Source organism: Panthera uncia, chromosome B4, assembly GCF_023721935.1.
Source record: "Panthera uncia isolate 11264 chromosome B4, Puncia_PCG_1.0, whole genome shotgun sequence".
NCBI lineage: Eukaryota > Metazoa > Chordata > Mammalia > Carnivora > Felidae > Panthera > Panthera uncia.
Genome location: NC_064809.1, coordinates 119,215,634 through 119,240,355, shown reverse-complemented (window position 1 = coordinate 119,240,355; position 24,722 = coordinate 119,215,634). Strand labels below are relative to the sequence as shown.

General features: G+C 33.5%; 2 protein-coding genes across 6 annotated transcripts in view; one reads left to right on the top strand and one right to left on the bottom strand.

The window, feature by feature from the left end:
- Positions 1-595: 595 nt before the first annotated feature.
- SYCP3 (synaptonemal complex protein 3) lies at positions 596-15,661 on the top strand. Of its 3 annotated transcripts, none has more exons than XM_049626179.1 (8): positions 596-728; positions 1,238-1,304; positions 1,450-1,484; positions 1,761-1,878; positions 2,766-2,865; positions 5,309-5,407; positions 8,130-8,234; positions 15,558-15,661. In XM_049626179.1, exons 1-8 carry the CDS (start codon positions 596-598, stop codon positions 15,576-15,578), a joined length of 678 nt encoding a protein of 225 aa, XP_049482136.1. In that variant the 3' UTR covers positions 15,579-15,661. The 3 variants fall into 3 exon arrangements, with proteins under 3 accessions (XP_049482136.1, XP_049482135.1, XP_049482137.1); XM_049626178.1 differs by lacking the exon at positions 15,558-15,661 and adding an exon at positions 8,362-8,716; XM_049626180.1 differs by lacking the exons at positions 8,130-8,234; positions 15,558-15,661 and adding an exon at positions 8,362-8,716.
- Positions 7,848-24,722, bottom strand: part of CHPT1 (choline phosphotransferase 1) — a 35,547-nt gene continuing 18,672 nt past the window's right edge. The window contains exons 4-9 of one of the 3 annotated variants that reach the window (XR_007456803.1): positions 20,316-20,400; positions 17,563-17,694; positions 14,230-14,388; positions 13,651-13,776; positions 11,089-11,288; positions 7,848-8,441 (exon numbers count right to left, since the gene is read on the bottom strand). Coding sequence is in view for 2 of the 3 variants with exons in the window: in XM_049626173.1 (XP_049482130.1) it covers positions 9,821-9,910; positions 11,178-11,288; positions 13,651-13,776; positions 14,230-14,388; positions 17,563-17,694; positions 20,316-20,400 (703 nt within the window). In the remaining variant the exon portion in view is untranslated. Of the gene's footprint in view, positions 8,442-9,160; positions 9,911-11,088; positions 11,289-13,650; positions 13,777-14,229; positions 14,389-17,562; positions 17,695-20,315; positions 20,401-24,722 lie in introns of those variants that run through there. The other 2 variants (XM_049626172.1, XM_049626173.1) reach the window with 2 other exon arrangements.

Below are 24,722 nucleotides of genomic sequence, written 5' to 3'. Positions count from 1 at the left end.
GGCTGAGTGGGTTCTGACAGGTCTGGAGACCCTGAGCAAATTTATCTCTGGGGAGGAGGTGGGCCTTCGTCTGTGGGCGCATCTCTCCCTCGTCCCCGCCCCAAACCCGTCAGAAACAATTAAAATGAACCGAGGGCGTCTCTTCGTTTGTCCTCGATGTCTATGTTGTGAAAAATCTTAGGTGGAATTGTTCTTTTCCGAGGCACAGATTGCAGAACGTTTTTATTTTATATTTATTTCGCTGTAAACTCATTTTGGGGCATGCTCACGACCGATCCTGTCAACAACTACAATTTCGCTCTGTGACTGAAATGCACAAACTAGATTCGCCCGAATTTAGCCAGAATCCGGCAGAAGCGGGACTAAAATTCAGATCTCAATCCTCAGGTGCAAACTCACCGTCGACGCTGTCTTTATCTTCTTTGTTAACTTTCGGGCCAACAGATTAAGTGAGAAGACTCCCCAAATGTTATTCACCTAAGATGATCTTTATTTGATAGCGCTAATTTTGAAATTTACCGGTTTACTTAAATGGTGTCTTTGGATTCAGAAGGTTTGAGAGACTTATTTTTTAAAAGTCAGAAAACAACTAAATATGGTGCCGTCTGGAAGAAAGCATACAGGGAAATCTGGGAAGACATCAGTGGAGGATCAGGTCGTAAGAGCCTATGACTTTGAGAAAGAAGATAAAAAGGATCTGAGTGGTTCAGAGGAGGATGTCACTGAAGGTACAGTATATCTAATATTGTTGGGCAGTGACCATGTCCTGTACTTCACTTGTTTTGAATGCACTACATTTTAAACGATAATAAAACTTTATTTGTAAAGCATTTTGATGTGCTTCATGTTTCTCATTTGGAGTTAGAAAAGCTTACACAGCATCTCTTGCCTTTACAGTCATTATTCTCCAGATTTCTGATTGATTGGTAAATAAAATATATAACACTTATGGCATAAATACATATAATATGTAAAAATAAATAAGTACAAACCTGGCCTATTATGACATTAAGATGGGAAGACTTGCAAAATTGTTCCTATAAAATGGTCATGGATCCTGATTTAATTGCATCCAAACTGCAGAGAAAGTACTGTGTTTATATGTCTGCTTTAAACAGTAATGTTGGCAAAAAAATCCTAAAAGGCCTCAAAATTAAGATACTACACCATGAAAAATTACCATGAAAAATGGCATACTTAGTTTTGAAAATATTTTTCTTTCTTATTGTCAATGCAGGGAAGACTCCAGTAATTGATAAGCACGGGAAGAAAAGGACTTCTGCAGGAATATTTGAAGATATGGGGTGATGTGCTCAAAATAATTTTTGCCTGTTATATAAAGTACTTTAAGAAAAGTCTACTTTGGTTGTCCAGCAACTATTGTATGTAAAATACTGGGTGTGTGATATTTTGATCCTTAATTAAAAGCTTTTTAATGTAATTTCACAGGGGCGAAGTACAAAATATGCTGGAAAGATTTGGAGGTATGTTTTAGGAGATATCTATTTTTCATGTTTAGCTTTTTTAAATCATCTCTAAATTAAAAAATTTAGTTAGGAAAGTCAGAATCGGGATAGTAATAGCTGAAAGTTTTCTTAGGAAAAAAGCAGTCTTGCTTTTTAATATTATACTTTAAGATTTAATTTTAAATGTCTTTCCAAAACTGTTGAACCAACTGTACCCCTATTTAATTTGAACATGTGGCAACAAAATAATTTTCATCAACATTAAGTTTTAATAAGTATTTATTTTCAATAAAGCTGACATTAACAAGGCTCTCCTTGCCAAGAGGAAAAGACTAGAAATGTATACCAAGGCTTCTCTCAAGACTAGTAACCAGAAAATTGAACATGTTTGGAAAACCCAACAAGAACAAAGGTAAGGTTGTTGGTTTTTCACAGACACAACGTTTGTATCATTTCTTAGTATCCATTGGTGCAAATTATGAAAAATACTATCATTTTCTATTTATTGGTGTTTCTAGTAAAAAATATATTTGGCTTTACTTTTCTCTAAGTCCTTTCTTTAGTCTTATAACCGTACTCCTTCATAGACTTGAGATGATTTCCTAGAAATCAATGATTATCTTTTTCTCCATTTAAATAACCATTGAGTGGGGCGCCTGGGTGGCTCGGTCGGTTAAGCGTCTTTATAAAAAAAAAATAAATAAATAAATAAATAAATAACCATTGAGGTTTTTTTACTATAAAGGAATAAAAAGTAAATGTCATCTAAATTATGAGTCTTGTGATAGTTACTTATTTAACAATGTAGAAAAAGATCAATCTTATTGTAAATAATCTGTATATTTTAGCTGATGGCTTAATGTTACTGTTTACAAAATCATTGTCATACCAAAATGGGGAAAAATTAAGTGAAATATTTCTATTTGGAAATCTTATAAACATAGTAACTTCATTGAATCTGTTTATCATATCAGAAACTATATTCAGTTGGAGAAAATGAGAAATAAACTGCATGGAGATAAAATGAAGTTTTCTGGAAAATTTGTATATATAATAAAACTTCCATAGATCTTAAGAACTAAAGCATACAAGAGGGATTTTCTGTCAGCTGGTTAGGAAAATAAATACTTCTAGAATCAGCATAAATCATTATTTTACTTTTTGTTTTCACATCTGAAAATTTAAGGAGCCATTATTTCCTTCCTTTATTGTAGTATTAATTATGTCAAATCAATTTTGTTTTGAATGTTTTTTCTATTGGTATGAAATATGATAATAGTCATTCTTATGTTTTAACAGGCAGAAGCTTAATCAAGAGTATTCTCAGCAATTTCTGGCTTTGTTTCATCAGTGGGATATAGATGTGCAGAAAGCTGAGGAACAAGAAGAAAAACTAGCTGTTAGTATCACACTTAGTTTTATAATTAATCTATTATAACCAAGTGTCAAGTAGGAATGGAGAGCCTAGCTGTGTAGTAGATCCGTAACACTCAGCTGGGTTTCACTTCCCATGCTGGCTATGTGTTTTGGCCCTGCTGAACGGTAAACCAGAGAATTATGGGTACACACCGTATTTATAAAAGCTGTTGTTCCTGTATTGGTTGTGATTCTTGCAGTTCCAAGTGACAGAAATTGTCAAGGTACAAAAAACATTATTGGTTTATATAAAAGAAGTCCAGGAATAGTTTGGTTTCAGGCATAGCAGGATGGTATAAGGAAGGATTGTTTACATAGTGTCATTTGGGCTCTGTCTCCAGCTCTTAATAGGCTGTTTCAGTGTGGTAAGCAAGATAGCTTCTTGCATTTGTAAACTTGCTACAAGTTTAGTAACCTCAGTGGATTAAAATAGACTTTCTCAATAACTTGCAGAAAGAAAAGTCCATTGGAGGAATATCATTGATCTAGTTTGGATTATTTGCCCATTCCTGAATGAGTCATTATGGTTAAAACATGGTTTACTTTTAATGACTAGACTGTTGTTACATGCCCATCTTTATAGGAGATGGAAGTGAGCCCCTCCCATATATAACTATGTTAACTATCCTTGTATTTAATTCTTTCATTTATAAAATTATCACACATTTCTTATTTAAGAGCTAAGGTACTATTCATATTAAATAATATTAGGGGTTGGTTGATCAGCTCAGTTTTAGAAATGTTAATACGAAACAACCAAGGGGATGTGTTGAGTAGGCCATTGGTATATGAGTCTGGAGTTCTGGAAAGAGACATGAGTTGAACTTACAAAGTTGGGAATTCTCAACACAAATACATCATTTAACCATGAGATTGGATAAAATCACCAAGGGAGCAATTGTAAATGTGAAAGAGAAGTAAGTCTAAGAACTGAGCTCTGGAATAGGTACTTCAGTGTTTAGAGTTCAAGAAGATGAGGGAGAACCAGTAAAGGAGACTGAGAATGAGTGGCCTAATAGGTAGAAAAAAAGACTCCAAGTGAAGTCAAGAAAGCCTTTGAAGAGAGAGGATAAACTTTGTCATATGCTACTTATAGGCCACATAGGGTGGATTTGGCAATGTGGAGGTTGTTGGTGTTCTTTATCAGAATGATTTGGTAGAAAAGAGAGTACAAAGAGTTGACTGGAATGAGAATAAGAGAGAATAGGAAAGATAGAAATGGGGTGGTAGCCTGAGTAGAAAAGGAATAGTGTGTGGTTTTTTGTTTAAGAATGGAGAAAGAGCAACATGTTTGTGTGCTGCTAAGAATAATCTTGAGAAAAAATAAGGAATTGAAAGAGGGGGACAATTGCTAAATTCTTTAGAATGGTTGGGACATGTGAAAAAGTTGGCTGTAGCAGAGAACAAGTATAGTTCATCCTTAAAAATAGGAAATAAGGTAGAGTATGTGAACACAGATAGATGTAGTTGTGTAGGTAGATATGGTGATGGGGACCAAAGTTCTCTTTGGATTACTTCTATTTATTTCGTGAAATAATTAAGGTCATTGGATGGTAGAAAAGAAGTTGCTTTTTGAAGTCAAATGAGACAGTATAAAATACTTTCCTGAAGAGTGGGCCAGTGAATAGACTAGGAAAATGTAATTTCCAAGTAGCGTTAAGGACCAATTTAGGCTAGTGATCACAGTGATCATGATTTAAAGTGAGACCTACCAGCATATAAGTGTGGGGTTTTCTGAAGTCATGACCAGCTACAGACAGAGTAGCTGGAAAGTTGAATTTAAAGAGTTCAGAGTAGTATCTAACACATGGTTACTATGAAGTTTGCTATTGTTAATATTATGTAGAGGTTGCAGATATTGGCAATTACAAAATCTAGGGTATGAGTATGTGCATGAATGGCTAAAGTAGAATGGGAGACAAAAAAACCATTGGTGGAAAGTAGGTCAAGAAACTGAAAAATCAAAATTATTGGAAGGATTAGCTAGGGTGATACTCAAAGCACCAAGAATTAAAACATATTTTGTGTATTGTTAAGTGTTCCTACTCAATAGCTGTTAGGTTTATTACATTATTGTTGTATATGGTGGTGAACTTGGTAATAATAGTTAAAACAGTGTTGATTAATTTTTTTAATGTTTATTTTTGAGAGAGGGGCGCAGAGAGAAAGGGAGACAGAGAATCCGAGGCAGGTTCCATCCAGGTTCTGAGCTGTCAGCATAAAGTGAGATGCAGGGCTCAAACTCATGGGCCATGAAATCATGACCTGAACCGAAGTCGGATGCTTAACCGACTGAGTCACCCAGGTGCCCCTTAAAACAGTGTTGATTCAAAAACTATACCTTTTAAATTTAATGCAGAATTATTTTTTGTTAAATTTTAAATTTTATCCAAATTGTTATAATTTTTTTTCTTTTACATTTGTAGAACCTGTTTCGACAGCAACAAAAGGCTTTTCAACAATCTAGAATTGTTCAGAACCAGAGACTGAAAACAATTAGACAGTTATATGAGCAGTTCATAAAGGTCTGTTGTATTTGGTTATGTAATACATTCTTATATAACATTATATTTGGAAATAGAAGATAATTTTTTCCTTCTAAGTTTAAGGGAAAAATTTTGCTTACATATTTTAAATTCTTACTTTCCATTTTGTTACAAGTGTTAAATATATTTTCATTTCAAGACTCTAATGTTATCGTGGGGATTATTAAAAACAGGAAATGGTGAATTGGGAATTTTGCCTAAATGTAAATATTATGCATAAAATTCATACTTTATTAACTTTAGTAATAGTTCTATCTTAACTAAAAATAGAATGTCCATTAATTATTTCTAGGTAGTCTTTTACTTGTCTTTGTATCTCTAATATTTGCTAAATAGAAAGTACCCAATTGAAAATGAGGAATATCTTATTTTCTACTGTATTATATATGTGCTTTATGGTATATTTGCTTTTAGGATTATTACAGTGACTAAAAATAGCTTTATATGCCATCTTATAATCATAAGAGATGGCTCAGACATAGAATAGAATGAAAAAGCCAGTTGATTAAAAATTTGTGGATTGAGAATTAGCTGACACATATGCATATTAGCAAATTGTGGTTTGTGGCATTGCCCTCTTATTCATGCAGATACATATTTTTTTAGTGTCAGTTCATAGGAGTTCATTGGAATCCTGCACGTACTTTTTTTTTTTTTTTGATGTGGGGGATCCTTTTAGATAATCTTGTTCAAATGTTAAAATGTCACCCCTTTTAAAGGAATTGGGATGCTCTGAATAAACTAGTAAAATAGTTTAAAACAATTATTTTTAAAGAAGTTTAATATGTATGTACACCAAAGTTATTTTTAAAAGTGTTTCCAATCAGGCGCACCTTGGTGGCTCAGTTGGTTGAGTTTCTGACTTTGGCTTAGGTCATGATCTCATGGTTCAGTTCGTGAGTTCAAGGCCCACATCGGGCTCCCTGCTGTCATCGTGGAGTATGCTTTGAATCCTCTGTCCCCCTCTCTCTGCCCCCCTCCCAATTGCGCTCTCTCAAAAATAAATACACGTTTTTTTAAAAAAAGATCCCAATCAGCTTGCTTTAATGCACTCTAAAAACCATTTGTTAATTGGTGAAGGTAGATGAAGTACTAGATTTTTTTAAAATCTTATCACTAAATGTTACACTTAGATTAGGAATTTTAGTATTATATTTGATTCCTACATCTCCTTTATTCTTCACATCCATTTATTAGTAGGTCCTGTAATTTTTGCTTCTGCAGTGGTTCTTTCTCTCAATTCCCAGTGCTACTATCCTAGTTTACAACCTCATCATTCTTTGCTTGTACTATTAAACCTCAACTGATCTTTCTGTTCTTCAAACTACCCTTCATAGGTCTGTCATACTATCTTCCTAAAACATCTTTTCCCTCCTGAAAGTCAGTAACTTCTCATTTTCAATTCTTAGGTATTCAAGATCTCCCTCCCGCCCCAGCCCATAATGTTATCTTCTTTTTATGCTTCAATTACTACATTTGTCTGGTAATTCCCACTCCTCCAGATAATTGCTTTCTCTGAACTCACTCACTATGTACTTCCATTATGCTTATGCTCTTGCCCTAAAATACTTTTACTTTTTCTCTCTATTGAAATTGTATTCTTTTGACAACTAAATTGGAATTAATCGTATATTTTCTACTACATAGCCATAGCAAGTTGCATTTCCATTCCTGTTACAAAATTTTGCATTGTTTATATGTTTCTTCTTACTGTGATAAAAGCGTGATCATGTATTATTGTTTCTAAATTTTTCCATACACTTAATATAGTACTTTTTAGATAGTAGGAGTTAAGATCACTGTTTGTTAGATGAATAGTAAAGATTTATAACATAATTTGTTTCTCATAAATTGAAAAAAGTATATTATAGATCATTTTATTCCCTCTAATAAATTCACACCCCACTATTAGTCATAATAATATAATAACATAACTACCTGATATTTTGAAAGCTTATTAGAAATTTTAAAAATTATGGTATTTTTTTTGGTTCTATTTTGACCTTAACAGCTCATTAACTTGTTATTTTGAGTAAAATACACTACTGTCGTACCTCCTATAATAACATTTGATCCATGTCTGATGCTTTTTATTCCTTTAGTGCATGTCTTGGTTTCTTCTATTACTTAGAAAATTTTTATTTAGATAAATAATGCACATTATTTAAAGATCCTACCTTTAAAAAATTTTTTTTTAAGTTTATTTATGTTGAGAGAGAGTATGAGCGTGAGCAGAGGAGGGGCAGAGAAAGAGGGAGAGAGAATCTCAAGCAGGCTCTGTGCTGCCAGTGCAAAGCCCAACATGGTACTCAAACTCATGAACTGTGAGATCATGACCTGAGCCGAAATCAAGAGTGGGATGCTTAACCAACTCAGCAACCCAGGCACCACTTTAATTCTTTTTTTAATGTTTATTTTTGAGAGAGAGAGAGAGAGAGAGAGAGAGCACGAGTAGGGGAGGGGCAGAGAGTGAGGGAGACATAGAATCTGAAGCAGTCTCCAGGCTCTGAGTTGTCAGCACAAGAGGCCGATGCAGGGCTCAAACCCACTGACTGCAAGATTGTGACCTGAGCCAAGTCGGACACTTAACTGACTGAGCCACCCATGCACCCCTGAAGATCCTACTTTTGAATACTAATTATACAAGTTTAGAATCTGAGATGAAAAGTGGTGGTAACTGAACTAGCCTTTTGCGTTTTAGAGTATGGAGGACTTGGAAAAGAATCATGATAATCTACTTACGGGCGCACAAAATGAACTTAGAAAAGAAATGGCTATGTTGCAAAAAAAAATTATGATGGAAACTGTAAGTCATTATATTTTAAATTGAGAAAAAATAAGGATTAATGCAAGCACTGAAATATTTTATTTGCTGAAATATGTATAACACTTATCTAAAAATTAAATGTTTAATATTTCCTTTCACATAACAGCAGCAGCAAGAGATGGCAAGTGTTCGAAAGTCTCTTCAATCCATGTTATTCTGATGACTCTTTGAAGGAAGAACTTGAACCTAAATGATATGATACAATTATAACATTAGCTAAGAAGAATGTAATTGTTTAGAGTGGTTTAAAAATTCTAGTTTAAAATAATACATCGTGTTAATCTTTAGCTTCAGTGCAAGAACCCCTTTCTGTTAACCTTCACATAAAGCTGAACAGTTATGTGAGTAGTAGCAATTCCTAAATTATATATACTAAGCCTTCAGTTCTTTAATAGTAATTGTGAATTTTTCTCTTTAACACTTGTCAATTAATTTTTAGCAATAAAAATGATTTAATTTCAGGTTTTGGCTTCAGTGTATCTGCATTAGTCCCAAAAGGTAGAAAGCACAAGCATAAAAGGTTAAATTGTTCTTCCTTAAGAAAAAATGTACAAAATCTATGTTATATATACATCCTATCATGTATACTCAGTAAGTTGCACAACCAATTCTAATGAAATTAAGATTTCAAAAGAAAATCTATTCTATTGACTTATAAAATTTATTAAAAGAAACCTAAGTTTGTGTTCAGAAATAAATTAAACTGCTAAAAACTATTAAGAAAACCAAACAAGATCTATAATCAGTTTTAAGACGTGGATTTGTGAATATGTCATTTCCACAAAAACATCAAAATGCCATTTAATTGGATTTGGTCCACAATTAAATGACACATGCCCTTAGTAACGATTAAACGTATATCTAACATACTTAATTACTTATGGTTTAAATGCTTCACATCTGTCTTTAAGTTACCTAGAAAATATTTTGTTTTTCAGTTTTAATATTCAGTAAATATATAGAAGTTTGATTACATTCATTTCCAAACGAACAGTTGATTTTATACCTTGTCTCTAAAAATACGCATTTTTTTAAACATAGCATAACATATGAAACACTTGATTTAATAAATATTAAATTGTTTCACATTTGTTTGAAATAAGTTAAACTTACTATTTTTTGCTGAAATTGCTTTCATTGAATCAGTCAAAACAAAAATATGCCCTTGGAGGAAAAGGAGTGATTTTCTCCTGTTTTTCCATGTTTTAAATTCTAATTTTTACCCCTATTACCCACTTTTACCTTAGTTAAGATTTTCCAAGCCTAAAAAATAAGCCCATACTGATTCTCTTTTTCTAGCTGTGATAAGTTATACAAGAAAAAATTAATGATTATCTAAGGAGACAGTTCCAATTTTTTTTTTTGCATTTTGTAAAGGACTTCCCTTTTAAGCCAAAGTTGGAATGTAAATCTTAAGTACTATTCAAACACTTTAAAAAGTCCTATCCAAACACTTTAAAAAGTTTACCAATAGTTAGAGGCAAAATAAGTACTCCAGAGTGATTTCTATGTACTTAATTTACATATTTTTTCCTTTTAAAGAATAATCCCCTTTCACTATTTTTTCAATATACCTTTTTATTGTCTAAGACACAGTATGTGTTCATTACTCCTTTAATTTTGATTATTTCATCGTATGGCTTAAGGTCTACAGACTGTTGGATAAAATTAATAAGGTAAGATGGGAGTGTGAATCACAACAATCCTTGTAATAGTTCTAATTTTCATAATGAGCAACATAAATGCTTTTAAGTGAGAGTGGAAAGATAATCAGTACATAATGTATTTAGTGATGGGACAACTGATATTTATCATCTCCCTATCATGAGTCCATGTGTATTTGAGGTTAATTTTGCTGAAATTTTAAAGGGAAGATATTGCCATGTTTTCATAAATTACTAATTTTCTTATGTCAACTGTGCTTTAGCTGCTGTTTTATGATTCATAAAAGGGAATGTTTAAAGTCCACTTTTTTGTGAAAATTAATTTTAACTCAGAATATCAAGGAATGTATAAAGATTCATTTGTTTTCTGAACTGGTAAGACAAATTCCTTTTAGTAAATACAAATTATAGAAAATTCCAGTAGCCCATTTAAATTCTAGTTGCAAGCAAGTATTTCTTTTTATACAACAGTAATTAACATACCTCTTTTGAAAAATGGCTAATTAAAAAAAATCATAACATCATTTGACTCAATAATTACAGTATTACAATCCATGAACTTATATGGTATTATGAACTCATTTGTCAATTTTTAGCAATTAAAGTAAGCATTGCCCTTAATATGGCTAAAATCCTTTAAGTCCTAAATTTTTTTTTAATTTTTTTTTTTTTTTAGCGTTTATCCATTATTGAGAGACAGACACAGAGCGTGAGCAGGGAAGGGGTAGAGAGAGGATGAGACACAGAATCCGAAGTAGGCTCCAGGCTCTGAGCTGTCAGCACAGAGCCGGATGCGGGGCTCGAACTCACAAACTGCGAGATCATGACCCGAGCCGAAGTCAGTTGCCTGACCAACTGAACCATCCAGGCGCCCCAAGTCCTAAATTTTTATGTAATCCCTTAGCAATGAAAACCCAAAGTATCTGATAAAGATTTCTGAGATAAAGAGACTCATCTTTAGAACCACAGTGGTTTACTTTCTTATCCTCAGAAAATTGAAATTTCTTTCTTTGGCTTTCTTTTTAACTAATATATTGTAATACTCTGGTAATACCTGTGATCAAAAATGTCGATATACAGTGAGGGCTTTACAACTGAAATAAACATAATGGAATCTACAGGACTTAATGTTTTACATTCAAATATAACCTTATTTATTGTATACTAGCCTCCTGCAAAGGGGAATTTCCTTCACTCATAGGTTCCCCTAACTGCTTCTCCTCTTTTCCTTGGGCTATTAGTCAATATGCTTGTGAACCTGTTCAGGTGCTTCATGACATGAAGTCTTGAAGATATTTAGATGAAGGTGTCTTGAAATTTGCAGGCACAAAGCACTAAAGTACATCATCATATCAAATGAAGAAATGACCTTTGGAAGCAAAAAAAAAAAAAAAAAAAATGGATTAGGGCCTATCTTTTCTGAAGCAGCAGTTATTTTTCTGTCCCCTTCCCTACCCCACCCCCCAGAATCTCAAACCTTAACCTAAATTCTTCAACGAGAATATTACATTTTACAGTACTTTCATATATTTCATATTTGGACCTCACTATAATCCTCTGGAACATGCAGGATATTTCACAGTTATAAAAACTGAGGCTCAGAATGGTAAAAGGCCTAGACAAAAATACAAAAGCTGGAAAGTAACAGAACTTGTCTTCTGACTCCACATTCTTTCAATTTTCTGCTATGCAACAAAGTCATAAATTTTCTATTAGAAGGGACTATTAGTCACTTAATAAAATCATCCCATCATATACATTTCTTTTTCCTTTGAGATGGTTTTAAGAAATAAAGGCCTGGAAAAGACACAATAGTTGAGGAGAGGTATATACAAAATTGTGTTGAATACAAAATTAAGGAGAAAGGCACACTCTAAAAAATTTATCAGAGACCAGGGGCAAATGCTTCCTTTCAGAGAAAGGAGGCTCACAGCTCTGCCAGTGGAGAGAGAATTCTCACCCATGAGGGGAAAATCTCCCATATAATTTACTTGAAAAGTTCTGTCTGACCGTTTTCTCTCTGAAGCAAGGACCTTATGTTTTTGTTTGGTCCACAACCAAACTATATGTCATCATATAGTGTTTTTTGTTGCTTTTTAATTGTGATCGACATAGTGTTTTAGAGAAAAGTTCAATTTGCCTTCATCACCGTAATCTCTACCAGTGGCATAAACCAGGCCAACTCATGACAAAATAAGTAGCTGAATTTTTTTTTTTTTTTTTTTTTTTTTTTAAGTAGGCTCCATGCCCAATGTGGGGCTTGAACTCACAACCCTTAGATCAATAGTTTCATGCTCTACTGACTGCGCCAGCCAGGCACCTGGTTCTTGAATTTTTAACACCTGATGTCTTAATTACATTAACAATTCCATTTGGCAATGTATATTTAACTTTAGTAAAAGAAACCCTACATTGAATTTTTGGATATTTTGAATAATTACCCCCTATTTTTAAAATTTAGATGTTTTGGAGCCCTAAAAATATGTATAGTGGATAGCAAATTAAAGAAAATTATTCTGATTTTCGAACACTTTTTAGACTATTGCCTGAAAAACTTCCAAGGATTAAGATTTACATCTCCCTACCATTTAAAAAATGAAAGATTTTTGAATGGACCACGAATGGGTATTAAGCTATTTACTCCAGAAAAAAAATAATACTGTAGAACATAGTATAAGGATCATCAGATGTACTATGGTCCATGCACAGAACAGATAATATTTTAATGCTTAAATCTAACAAATACGGTAAATTATTCAAATTACCAAGAGATTCACTGAAGGATTTCCTTTAGCACACTTTAATATGTGTTTATGTATCACTAACAATTAGGTGAAAGTCACTGAGGTCCAGAGGTAGGGGAAAATACAGCAAAGTTGTTCAGAACCACTATTAACTGAAGACCATAAAGACAATATCTCAATAAAATAAAAAATTGAATAATGCTCCCTTTATCCATGTTTGTGATTAAGGTGTTAACAATAGTGATTTTCTTTTCTTCAGATGGCTAGAGCTTCTCTCTTAAGCACCATAATTCTATGTTTTATAATCATTTTGAATAGAAACTAATATATGTATGACATATATACCACTTTCTTAAGTAGAATGTAGACAATGAGAATTTAACCTTTGCTTGATGAATCATTATTATTGATATAAATTATGCACTGTCCTCATGAGGCATACAGGTACATCAGGTTGCTTAATTCTAACACAAAATGGTCCCAGAATCCCATACTTGGTAATACTGTCTTTTCTATTTTGTTTCTTCACTATTAGCTGACAGTTCTTGATGCAATAAGTGCCCACATTTGCTAACACTAACTCCATCTAATTTACCAGTTACCTGCTATAAGCTCGGTATAATTCTAACAAGCTTGATTAAGTAAAAGTCAGACACTTAATAAGTATTTGCAGTTCTCTGGGAAGAGTGAAATCATTTTTGACATCTTTGTATTGTTTTTGGTAGGGGAGAAAAATATATTTTTAAGGTACACAGTTGTGTTTTTAAAGATTTAAGTTGTTGGAAGCCTGATCTCCAGATAATGTGGGCCATTTCTATACACACACAAAAATGATTCACAGCTTAAAAGGAGTATATTTTTAATATTCAGAAACATTTACAGTATACATAGTGAGGCTATCTGCTATCTCACTGAAATGACTCTTAAGCATAGGGTTATCTGACATATATTAAGAATAAATAAAAATCTTAGCAGAAAAGAACTTACCATTGCTATCCAAAGAACAACATATTCGTCTATAAAATTATTAAAGTATTGGTCTAAAAATAAAAGACCTGGGCCAAAAAAGACAGTGTCTTGAAGATACAGTTCACTTTTGGTCATGTGAGCTATCTATAAAAAAGTAAACAAAATAATTTCACTATTAAGTTTTAAATATTTTAGCTTTTACTTTTCAGGACAGAATCGTAACTTTAATTCACTATTAAGACAAAGATAAAGAGACCATTTAATCTCACATTTGATCCGGAAATACTGATTCTAAAACTTCTCAAATTCATGACTAGGTAGCTCGTTAAAGTTCCCAATATTTAAATTCCTTGATATCAAAAAGTTATAGTTGATAATTACAGCTAAACAGATAATTAAAAGACTTACCATACAGAAAGGAAATTATCTCCCTGAATATAACATTAACTCATTCACAGTTTTACTTAGAACATGAATAGCTATTTATTGTAATGATAACATCATTAAAAACCTAACCATTGTATGGAATACTTTCCAGCTTTGTATTTGAGGACCAAGTACATTATTTATACCATGAAATATAAATTAATTTCTTACCACCAATTTTTGTGAGACTTTAGCAAAGACACATCCAAACATCAGGGTATAAAGACAAGGATGCTTTTCAAACACATTAGTTGCTGACTTTTTATAGATCATTATTGCCAATATAATAATTATTCCTATGTGGAGTCCAGGTGACAAAACACTAGTGCCCTAAGGGATAAATCAGAAAATCAGCATTATATTTTAGCACTACATTTATCACAGTGCAAACATTTTCTGAATATCTATTTTGTGTTAAGAATTAGAGACCTAAAGAAGGGAGAATGGGATGTCCATGGCCTAAAGGACTATGTAGATCTTAACTGTGCCTTCAAACTTCCACAAAACTATAGGGTTACAAAGAGGTAATACAGTGCCACAGATGTTTGATTTCAGTTTTATATACACCACGCATTTTAAACTAACAACCACTAAAAAGTAACAATATGATATATTCTATACAAAATTTTACTATGCTGAAGGCATAGTAAAAATCCAACATTTGGATTGCTAAATTAACATATTTTTGTCCAGATACTGGAATAAAGCTTAGCCTGCCAATTTTATTTTTTATTTATTTTTTTAACATTTTGTTTTTTAAATTTTTTTATTTATTTTTGAGAGAGAGACAGAGCATGAGTGGGGGAGGGGCAAAGAGAGAGGGAGACACAAAATCTGAAGCAGACTCCAGGTTCTGATGTCAGCACAGAGCCCGACACAGGGCTCGAACCCACGAACCATGAGATCATGACCTGAGCCGAAGGCAGACCCTTAACTGACTGAGTCACCCAGGCGCCCCAAGATTTTATTTTTAAATAATCTCTACATCTAACATGGATCTCAAATTTATAACCCTGAGATCAAGAGTCACATGCTTGATTGACTGAGATAGCCAGGCATCCCAACCTACCAATTTTAAAAAATATTTTAACCACTGATTAGGAAGAGTTTAATTCTGCCCTGGTCTCTCTATATACCAACACCTCCCACCCTCACCTTTTTTTGCATTTAGACTGCAAATGCCTTCTTGTGTAACACTGTAAATCCAGCCCATTACATTTTTACCTATGTGAATCAGGATTCTCTCAGTACTGCTTATCCTAAACAAAATTTAGACTAAAAAAAATAGTGCATTTATGTGTATTATGGTTCTGTAGATTTTATTCAAGAAAATCTGCTGCTAAAACCATCGGAAAAGCACCAGTTTAAGAGTTAGAAATCAACCACTTCTTAGCCATAGTGTTTGATTTTTTATCTTCCTTCAAAATATAATCAATTATTTCTTAATAAAATATTCTCTAAAGTAGACATTGATCCTGACTAAATCTTATTTTCTTTAGTGGAATTCATGTTCCAGGTAGTACTCTATCATCCATGGTCAAGCAACAAGTATTCGTAAGTACCTCATGCACAGTGCTGTCCTGAAATCAACTGAAGAAAACACTTCATAAAACGACAAATTAATTTTTCCAAACATATCAGGACTTATGTATCTATATGATTTATATTTTGGTTTTGGATTATGTACATAATATATATTCATAAATATTGATAATTTATGAATTATGTGGATTCCTTTGAAATTGTCTTGAGAGCTAGTTTATAAGTCATTTAAGAGAATGAGACTTTTTTTTACTAAAAATGTCATATTTCACGTTTACTACTCTTATTTATTAAATCTGGCTCCATATCACTTTCTTTTTCTCAAAATCAAATCTATCCTGAAAGGGCAGAAATTTTGAACTACAATACCAAGGAAATCAAGGAGAGTAAGTTACAGCTCAAATGATTCTAAAAAGGCATTCCAACAATGTTTTGACAGAAGATGACGTCACTGGCCTAAGTACTTATCTTCTTAGGTTGTTTGTTTTTTTAATGTTTATTAATTTCTTTTGAGAGATAGAAAGAGAGAGATAGGGAGAATCTCAAGAAGGCTCTGCACTGCCAGTGCAGACTTGGCCTTGATTCCATGAACCACTGTGAGATCATGACCTGAGCGGAAATCAAGAGCCAAAGGCTTAACCAACTGAGTCACCCAGGTGCCCCTTTATCGTCTTATGTTTATCTTAAAGATGACAATATGGCTTTTTAAAAACATAAATATTGTATTTGCTTAAAAAGCTGGCAGGAATTCTGACCCTTTCCCACATAAAAGCACTGAAGTTTAAAATATATATATATAAATAAATACATGGGGCGCCTAGGTGGCTCAGTTGGTTAAGCGTCCAACTTCGGCTCAGGTCATGATCTCATGGTTTGTGAGTTCAAGCCCCATCAGGCTCTGCACTGACAGCTCAGAGCCTGGAACCTGCTTCAGATTCTGTGTCTCCCTCTCTCTCTGCCCCTCCCTGCTCACGTTGTCTCTCTCTCTCAAAAAATGAATAAACATTAAAAAAAATTAAAAAAAAAAATAAATACAGAAGTATTATAGTATGAGCAAAGGGGATGGGGAAAAATAGAGGGAGGGAGGGAGGCAAACCACAAGAGACTCTTAAATACAGAGAACAAACTGAGGGTGGACAGAGGAGTGGGGGAGAGGGAAAATGGGTGATGGGCATTGAGGAGGGCACTTGTTGGGATGAGCACTAGGTGTTATACATAAGCCAATATGATAATAAATTATATTTTTAAAAATGTAAAAAAACAGAAACACACGGTGTACCTATTCAACTTAAGAATTAAGGTTTAAAATTTTACCTTTTAAAATATTAGAATTTTTAAAAATTTTTAATGTTTATTTTTGAGAGAGAGAGAGAGAGAGAGCGAGCACACAAGTGGGGGAGGGGCAGAGAGAGAGAGAAAGACACAGAATCTGAAGCAGGCTCCAGGCTCTGAGCTGTCAGCACAGAGCCTGATGAGGGGCTCAAACCAACAAACCATGAGATCGTGACCTGAGCCGAAGTCAGACGTTCAACTGACTGAGCCACCCAGGCGCTCCAATAGTAGAATAATTTTTAAAAATATATTTTAGTGAAATTTCACTAAAATTTACTTGATGAGTAATAAATTGCCCTGTATGTGAAGCCATGACCTTTGGCAACTTTCCCGCTGTTAAATCAGGAACTCATTCCCTGAGAATGGAAATTCTTAATTATGTACACTAATGAGACAGTAGATGATTAAATAGAATGTCAGAAAAGTCTACAAGAAAAAGGCTTCAGAAAAGAGGAAAAATGCTTTATTGGTTAATATGTTTTAAAGTGCTTTTGTATTACATGCTTAAAAAGAAAGATAGTTCCCTTTCCTGTTCTTGGAACACCAGCATATTTTTAGTATTTCTGTATCTGGTAATAATAAAATTTAGAATAAAATTAGTAATAAATGATGATGAAATTAGTATCTTACTGCTATAGTGGATCCATTCTTGCCAACACCACCATGGAGGATAACATTGAAATAATTTGAACAGGAAAATATTGCTCCACCTACTACTCCAAGAACTGGAAAGATCTTCAATTTTATTTCTAGAATGGGTATCTTTAGGGGTAGAGGAAAGAAACAAATCATTAAGAAAATAGAATTTATTTTCCTGTTAAATAGTAAAGAAACATTATCATATGGCCCTGTATAATAGGCTATCCTTTTTCTTGTATAAGCAAGCCTTAACTCCTAGATGTAGCCTGAAGTGGTCACTTTTCTTTTAGTGGTTTTATTCATTAAGTGAAAAATGAATCCACCAAATTCAGGGAAGTCTACTTACATAACTGTGATGAAATATTTAATCTCATAAGCCTTCATCTGATTTAAACATGAAAAATGATAGTTCACTTGAATTTAGTACCTCTAAAAGGTAGCATCACAGGAAAAGTCAGACACCATGATCTGCATCATGAATGTGACAAATATCACAGTGTGTGTGCATGCAAGAATTTTGTGTAGTTAATATCCAGGATTAAATCTCTAACAGTATATTTACCTGTTGGTCAATTTGCTGTTCAAGAAAACTTCCAAAGGCAGCAAAGGATTTAAAAAACAGTAACAATAAATTGCCAAAAGCTATAGGCTAATGTGTTTTGAAAATAGACTGAAATTTATACTAACATTTGTGGAAACTACAGATGAACAAATTTAGAAAATCTACATCTAAAATAAGTATTCTTGTTGGTAAGAATAAGTAGGTGTGCTTTCTTCCTATGGTATTGCCAAAACGTTGAATGAAATGATTTTAAGATTAAATTAAATTCTTCCCCATTGTAACTAAATCAGAATTAAATTTAAGGCAACCACATCTGACTTAATAAATAACCCAACTGCCTCTAGGTCAACATTCACCTTTTTACGGGAACCAGCTGGGCAGCTAACATAAAAGACACATCGCATCCCTCTAGTATATTTGAGAGGCCTATAGTGGCATATCCTTGATTCTATCATTCTTACAGGATGAGAAGGAATATGAATGTCTCAGGAAATGTACCACTACTTAAAAATATGCTCCAAGTCTGAGCCCAGTGTTATGATCTGTAGCTGGCAATTCTGAAATTAACTGCCTTAGAGAAATCTTACTGTTTTTTTTAATAGACTTGATTTTTAGAGCAACTTTAGATTCATGAACAAAATTGTATGAAAAATACATAAAGTCCCCATATACTCTCTACCCTCAACCCCCAGGGTATCCCCTACTATCAACATTCCCTACTAGAGTGTTAACATTTGTTATAATACACGAACCTATCCTGACACATTATTACCCAAAGTCCGTAGCTTCCATTACAGTTTACTCTTGATGGTATATAATTCCGTGAGTTTGGACAAATGCATGACAGATATCCACCATTATAGCATCATGCCAGAATAGTTTCACTGCCCTAAAAATCCCCTGTGCTTTTTCTATTAACCCTCCTTCCCCAGTAACCTCTGGCAACTGCTGCTTTTCACTGTCTCCATCATTTTGCCTTTTCCAGAATGTCATATCGTTAGAATCATACAATATGCAGCCACCTTTACAGATGGTTTCTTTTGCTAAGTAATATGCACTTGAGGTCCCTCCATGTCTTTTCATGTCTTGATAGTGCTTTCTTTTTAACACTGAATAATATTCCATTGCCTGCATGTACCATAATTTATCCATTCACCTACTGAAGGACATCTTGATTGCTTCCAAGTTTTGGCAATTATGAATAAGGCCGCTGTAAACATCCATGTTCAGGTTTTTGTGTGGACATAAGTTTTCCGCTTATTTGGGTAAATATCAAGGAGCACAGTCGCTGGATCCTATGGTAAGAGTATGTTTAGTTTTGTATCTCTTACTATTTTTACCGGAGGTATATATATATATGAGTGACTAAAAACCTAGAGTCTGGAATTAGACTTCTTAATTCCAGTACTTACTAGCTATGTGTCCTTGGAGTAATTACTTAATCATTCTAAGACTTATTTATACAACAAAATAATGATAGTATCTATTTCATGTATTGTACCGAGGGTCACAGTGATGGTAAACTGTGGGAACATAAGGTGTTCAGTAAATGTTATTTGTTAGCTATTGATATTATCCTTCTTATTCTTAACTCTATGGGCATGAGGTTGTGAGTCAGCCATTGTTATGGACTTAGGTTGTAAAGATAGTATCATTTATTTCTTCATAAATTCTCTTTCTATGCAAAGCATGAATTTATCCCAGTGGCCTCCTGAGAGTCAACTTTTACCAAAACACTGAGGCCAACCAAGCAGAAAATAAAAACACTCCTTAATATGGGAAACTTTACCTCATAATAGATTATAAAAAATGCAAATTATTAACTTTTATTTCCTGATATTGAGGGACAAGTTTCAAACATGAAATATTTTACTGAATTTACTCTTTCATATATCTGTTTTATGAGATAAATATTAGTCTGGAAAAGATAGTTCAACTAGCGTGTTAAATTTTGTATTAGGGCAATGGGGTCATTTTCTTCTATGTGATAATATATTCGTGCATAGGGAAAAATGCCATAATAAGGTATATAGGAATAGTAAAATTACAAAACGAAGGAAAAAAGGTTAAGAAGTGGTATGACTAGTAACTACAATGTGAAGAATTTCTAAAGAAAATTAACAATGCATTTTCCTAAATATTTGTAAAGTACTTAAATATAAATTTAAATATTCAGATTTACCGTATAGTCCCACATTGTTGCTCCTCCAAGTGTAGATAATATAAAGACGATCACTAAAGCTACCTGAATTTCAGTTACATCCACTCTAAAGAGGAAGCACAAAGAATAGAAAAGATGTTTGTAAATAAAATTCCTGAATATGAACATCAGTTAACCATATGTTAAATATCAAATATGTAAGAATCTTTATAAGTTTAGCTTATTTGTACCTTTAGCTCTATCACTGAATTATCAATTCACACTGTTGAACTGAGCACACTGAATAGTATGTGCTCATATACAGGTAAACATTAGGATATGCATGGGGGAGGGAAAGCTTGTATATCATGTATAAAATTGCTGAGAGCAGTTATTGAAATTACAGAAGGATTTTACTTTCTACTTCATGTACTTCTGTAACATTTGAAGTTTTAAATAACAATCATGTATTAGTCTTGTAATGAGGAAAAATTAGAATAATATGAAAACAACCAGGTAACTTAGGACAAATTCTTAAACACCCAAGTGAATTTCACTTAAAAAGTAGGGAAAATTCAAACAGCTTTCCTAATATTAGGTTACTAATAGTCATTATAGTTTTTTGGTTTCCACAGACATTTTCCCCTACATGAACATGTTAAGTTTAAAAAAAAAAAAACAAAAAAACAAAAAAACCCTCCACTAAACCAACCAACATCAGTCTCTAGTCTGCATTCTCTGAAGCTACTGACCCCTCTTCTTTGCTCCATAAACAGGATAACTGAAAAGTGGTCTACATTTGTAGTTTCCTCCTCTTCATATTTGCTGCTTTTTTACTGTCGTCTGGTTTTTGGCCCCATTCTACTAAAATTGTTTAAGGTAAACAATGACTTTCAATTGATCGAATCTAAGGGATACATTTCAGTTAATATCTTGGGTAACTTCTCTTCAGTCTTTAAAATGCTGATCATTCCCTTTCTCAATGTTTTGCTATGTTCTTATTTATTCCATGCTCTCTCTTGATTCTCTTGCCTTGCTAGAAACTCTTCTCATGCTCTTTCCTAGACTGCTGCTTCTTCCACATCTGAAATGCTACCATTTCCATAATTACATCTTTTCTCCTTTTAGATTTTCTGAACGATTTTATCTATACTTAGATTACCATCTATAGGCTAAGGACCTCAAAATTCCTATCTCCAAATTCACATCGTTTTTTTCTAAGCTCCAGGTTTCTATATCTGTCTACCTACCTGACATCTCTGCTTGGATGCCCTGCAGTCTTCAGATGCTACAGGAATACTTACTGCTCAGCAAATATAAGACATGTAGCGTAATCGATTAGATGATAAATTAAAACCAGGCAGGGAAGAAAAGACTTCCAGACTAAGTTACTTGGGGGCAGTTAAGAGGAGAAGGTGAACTGAACATCAACCCACAAAGAAAAGGAAAATATAAAAATGGTAGCCAGTTTTTTTGTTTTTTTGGTAAGATCAGTGGCAGGCAAACCAAGGCCTCCAGGCTGCGTAGAGAAATAGTCAAGTTGGCTCAAAAATGTAAACATAATAGTATAACATGTAGTATTTTGTAGAGTAAAAAGAAGAAAAGTACTAACACTGAGCATCTATTATGAGTCTTATGAGCTATAAATTATTCCAATAAATTATTTTTTGGAAAGGGAAACAAATGATTTTTCCATGCCTGTACTGGAACAGCTGACAATTGCCATAGGAAAATGAGTTCATAGCCAAGCTCTCTTCCCACTATACTTACGACTCATACCAGAGTTCTGTGCTCTTTTCCAGTAACAGGGGTAGAATTACACTAAATTATCCATAATTTCCCCAGGGTATGACTAGTGACCAGAAGCAACTAGGAAAGATGGCAGGGATTATAGAATAAATTTTCTCTCAATGAACTAAATGATGCATACGAGGATTGAGCTAGGAACCTGGGTTTCACATATGCATCATCATATCACAGATTTTATATTAAACTCAAAGTTTCATTCTCCCTTAATGACAGTTCTTGAGTCTGGAAACAAGAAAGCTGAAAGAATATGATAAAAAGAGAGAATCACTCACCAAATACTCAAATATTTGAACTATGAAGAAAGAGTTGAAGCTTGAGAAATATATTATGCCTAATATATTTAAATAAAAGAATATTCTGTATAACAGTTTACAATGAGAACTCATTAATGGGTCCAAGTTTTTAAAATTTGGATCCAAAAAAAATACTAAAAATCCAAGAAAGATGGACCCTGGGGATATTGTGTAAGAATATCCTTAATCCCCAAACTGTTATCATGAAGGACAGTCTACAACAGTGCTATTGAAAGTGTGGTCTAGGGTTAGTTACCAGTCTGCAAGGAGTGAAGGGGAGAAATTGAGACTAAGCATTTAAAAACTTCCGTGGTAATTTGACAGAGTAATTTTGCATTTGTTGAGTTAAATGAAATATTGAGGACGGTATTTTGTAAGCCTGTTTTTGTTTTTTAGTTTTTAATTGCATGTTATTAGTCCACCATGGGTGGAGGGTAGGGGTAGAAACTAGTCCTTTACCGTAATTTTTTTGACAAATGAACCTAAAACCATATAGAAATCCTCATGCTTTTGAAATAAAAAAAATTAACACCAAGTCTAAATGTTCACATGTAAATAACAAAATAGGACACAATACAACTGAACATTGGACATGGTTTAGGATTTAAGATTAAGCTTTAAGCATTGCTCTATTGAATTACACAAGATATTTGCTACAGGAGAGCAAATGTGCTATAAATAAGATATGCCTTATCCCACAAGACAAGCATTAGTACAGAGACAGATTTTAACTGTAAGTCTATATTGTGCTAAGGAAAACACTAACTAATGTGCTACTAACTAACTAAAAAAATCTTTAAGAGTTAAAAATTATAGTTAAAAATACTTATTAACATTTTATAGTTTAAATGATCTAATTCAAGGTAACAAATTCATATTTGCACTGAAACCCACGTATTTTTAAATAACAATGAAAACAGCCACAAGTAGAATAGCATTTACATTTCTCTTCCATATTCCAATAATATAAATACTATAAAAATTAAGTCTCTGAATAGATGAATGGATAAAGAAGATATGAGATAAACACACACACAAGAATATTATTCAGCCATAAAAAAGAAGGAAATCTTTGGACTTCAAGCTGTATTACAAAGCTGTAATCATCAAGACAGTATGTACTGGCACAAAAACAGATACTCAGATCAATGGAACAGAATAGAAAACCCAGAAATGGACCCACAAACATACGGCCAATTAATCTTTGACAAAGCAGGAAAGAATATCCAATGGAATAAAGACAGTCTCTTCAGCAAGTGGTGCTGGGAAAACTGGACAGCAACATGCAGAACAATGAACCTGGACCACTTTCTTACACCAGACAAAAAAATAAACTCAAAATGGATGAAAGACCTCAATGTAAGACAGGAAGCCATCAAAATACTCGAGGAGAAAGCAGGCAAAAACCTCTTTGACCTTGGCTGCAGCAACTTCTTACACAAAAAGAAGGAAATCTTGCCATCTGCCATAACATAAATGGAGCTAGAGGGTAAAATGCTAAGTGAAAGAAGTCAGCCAGAGAAAGAGAGATACCATATGATTCCACTCATATGTAGAATTTAAGAAATAAAACAAATGAGCAAACTAAAAAAGAGACAAACCAAAAAAGGACTCAATTAAAGAGAACAAACTGATGGTTACCAGAGGGAAGGACGGTGGGGGGATGGGTGATATAGGTGATGGGGATTAAAAAGTACATCATGATTTGTTTATTTCAGAAGACCATGGGGGAGGGGAAGGGGGAAAAAAACTTACAGAGAGGGAGGGAGACAAACCATAAGAGAATCTTAAATACTGAGAACAAACTGAGGGTTGATGGGGGTGGGGGAGAGGGGAAAGTAAGTGATGGGCATTGAGGAAGGCACCTGTTGGGATGAGCACTGGGTGTTGTATGGAAACCAATTTGACAATAAATTATATTTTTTTAAAAAAGTACATGATGGGCACTAATGTACAGAATTGCTGGATCACTATATATCATGTGCCTTAACTAACATAACACTATATGTTAACTATGTTGAAATTAAAATTAAAAAAAAAATTAAGTCTCTCAGTGACAAATTTTCAGGAAATCCATCCTAGCCAACAGACCATTGATACTGGCACAGTTTGTAAACATTTCTAAAGGCATGATGTGCTACATATAGACCCTTCTTGTAATGTTAAGCTGAACCATCATCCTACTCAATGCTCCATGATATTTTTACTTTGACCAAATGATAAACTATAGTGCCTAGGATCTCTGCAATCCAGTGTTAGTATTTTATTTATTTTCTTTTAGTATACACACACACACACACACACACACACACACACACACACACACATATATATATATATATTTAGT

Excerpts from the sequence above, each read along its gene's own strand:
- SYCP3 (XM_049626178.1), top strand. The coding sequence starts at position 596 with ATGGTGCCGTCTGGAAGAAAGCATACAGGGAAATCTGGGAAGACATCA. Across the intron at positions 1,305-1,449 it reads GGAATATTTGAAGATATGGG|GGGCGAAGTACAAAATATGC; the intron begins GTGATGTGCTCA and ends GTAATTTCACAG. Across the intron at positions 2,866-5,308 it reads AACAAGAAGAAAAACTAGCT|AACCTGTTTCGACAGCAACA; the intron begins GTTAGTATCACA and ends TTACATTTGTAG.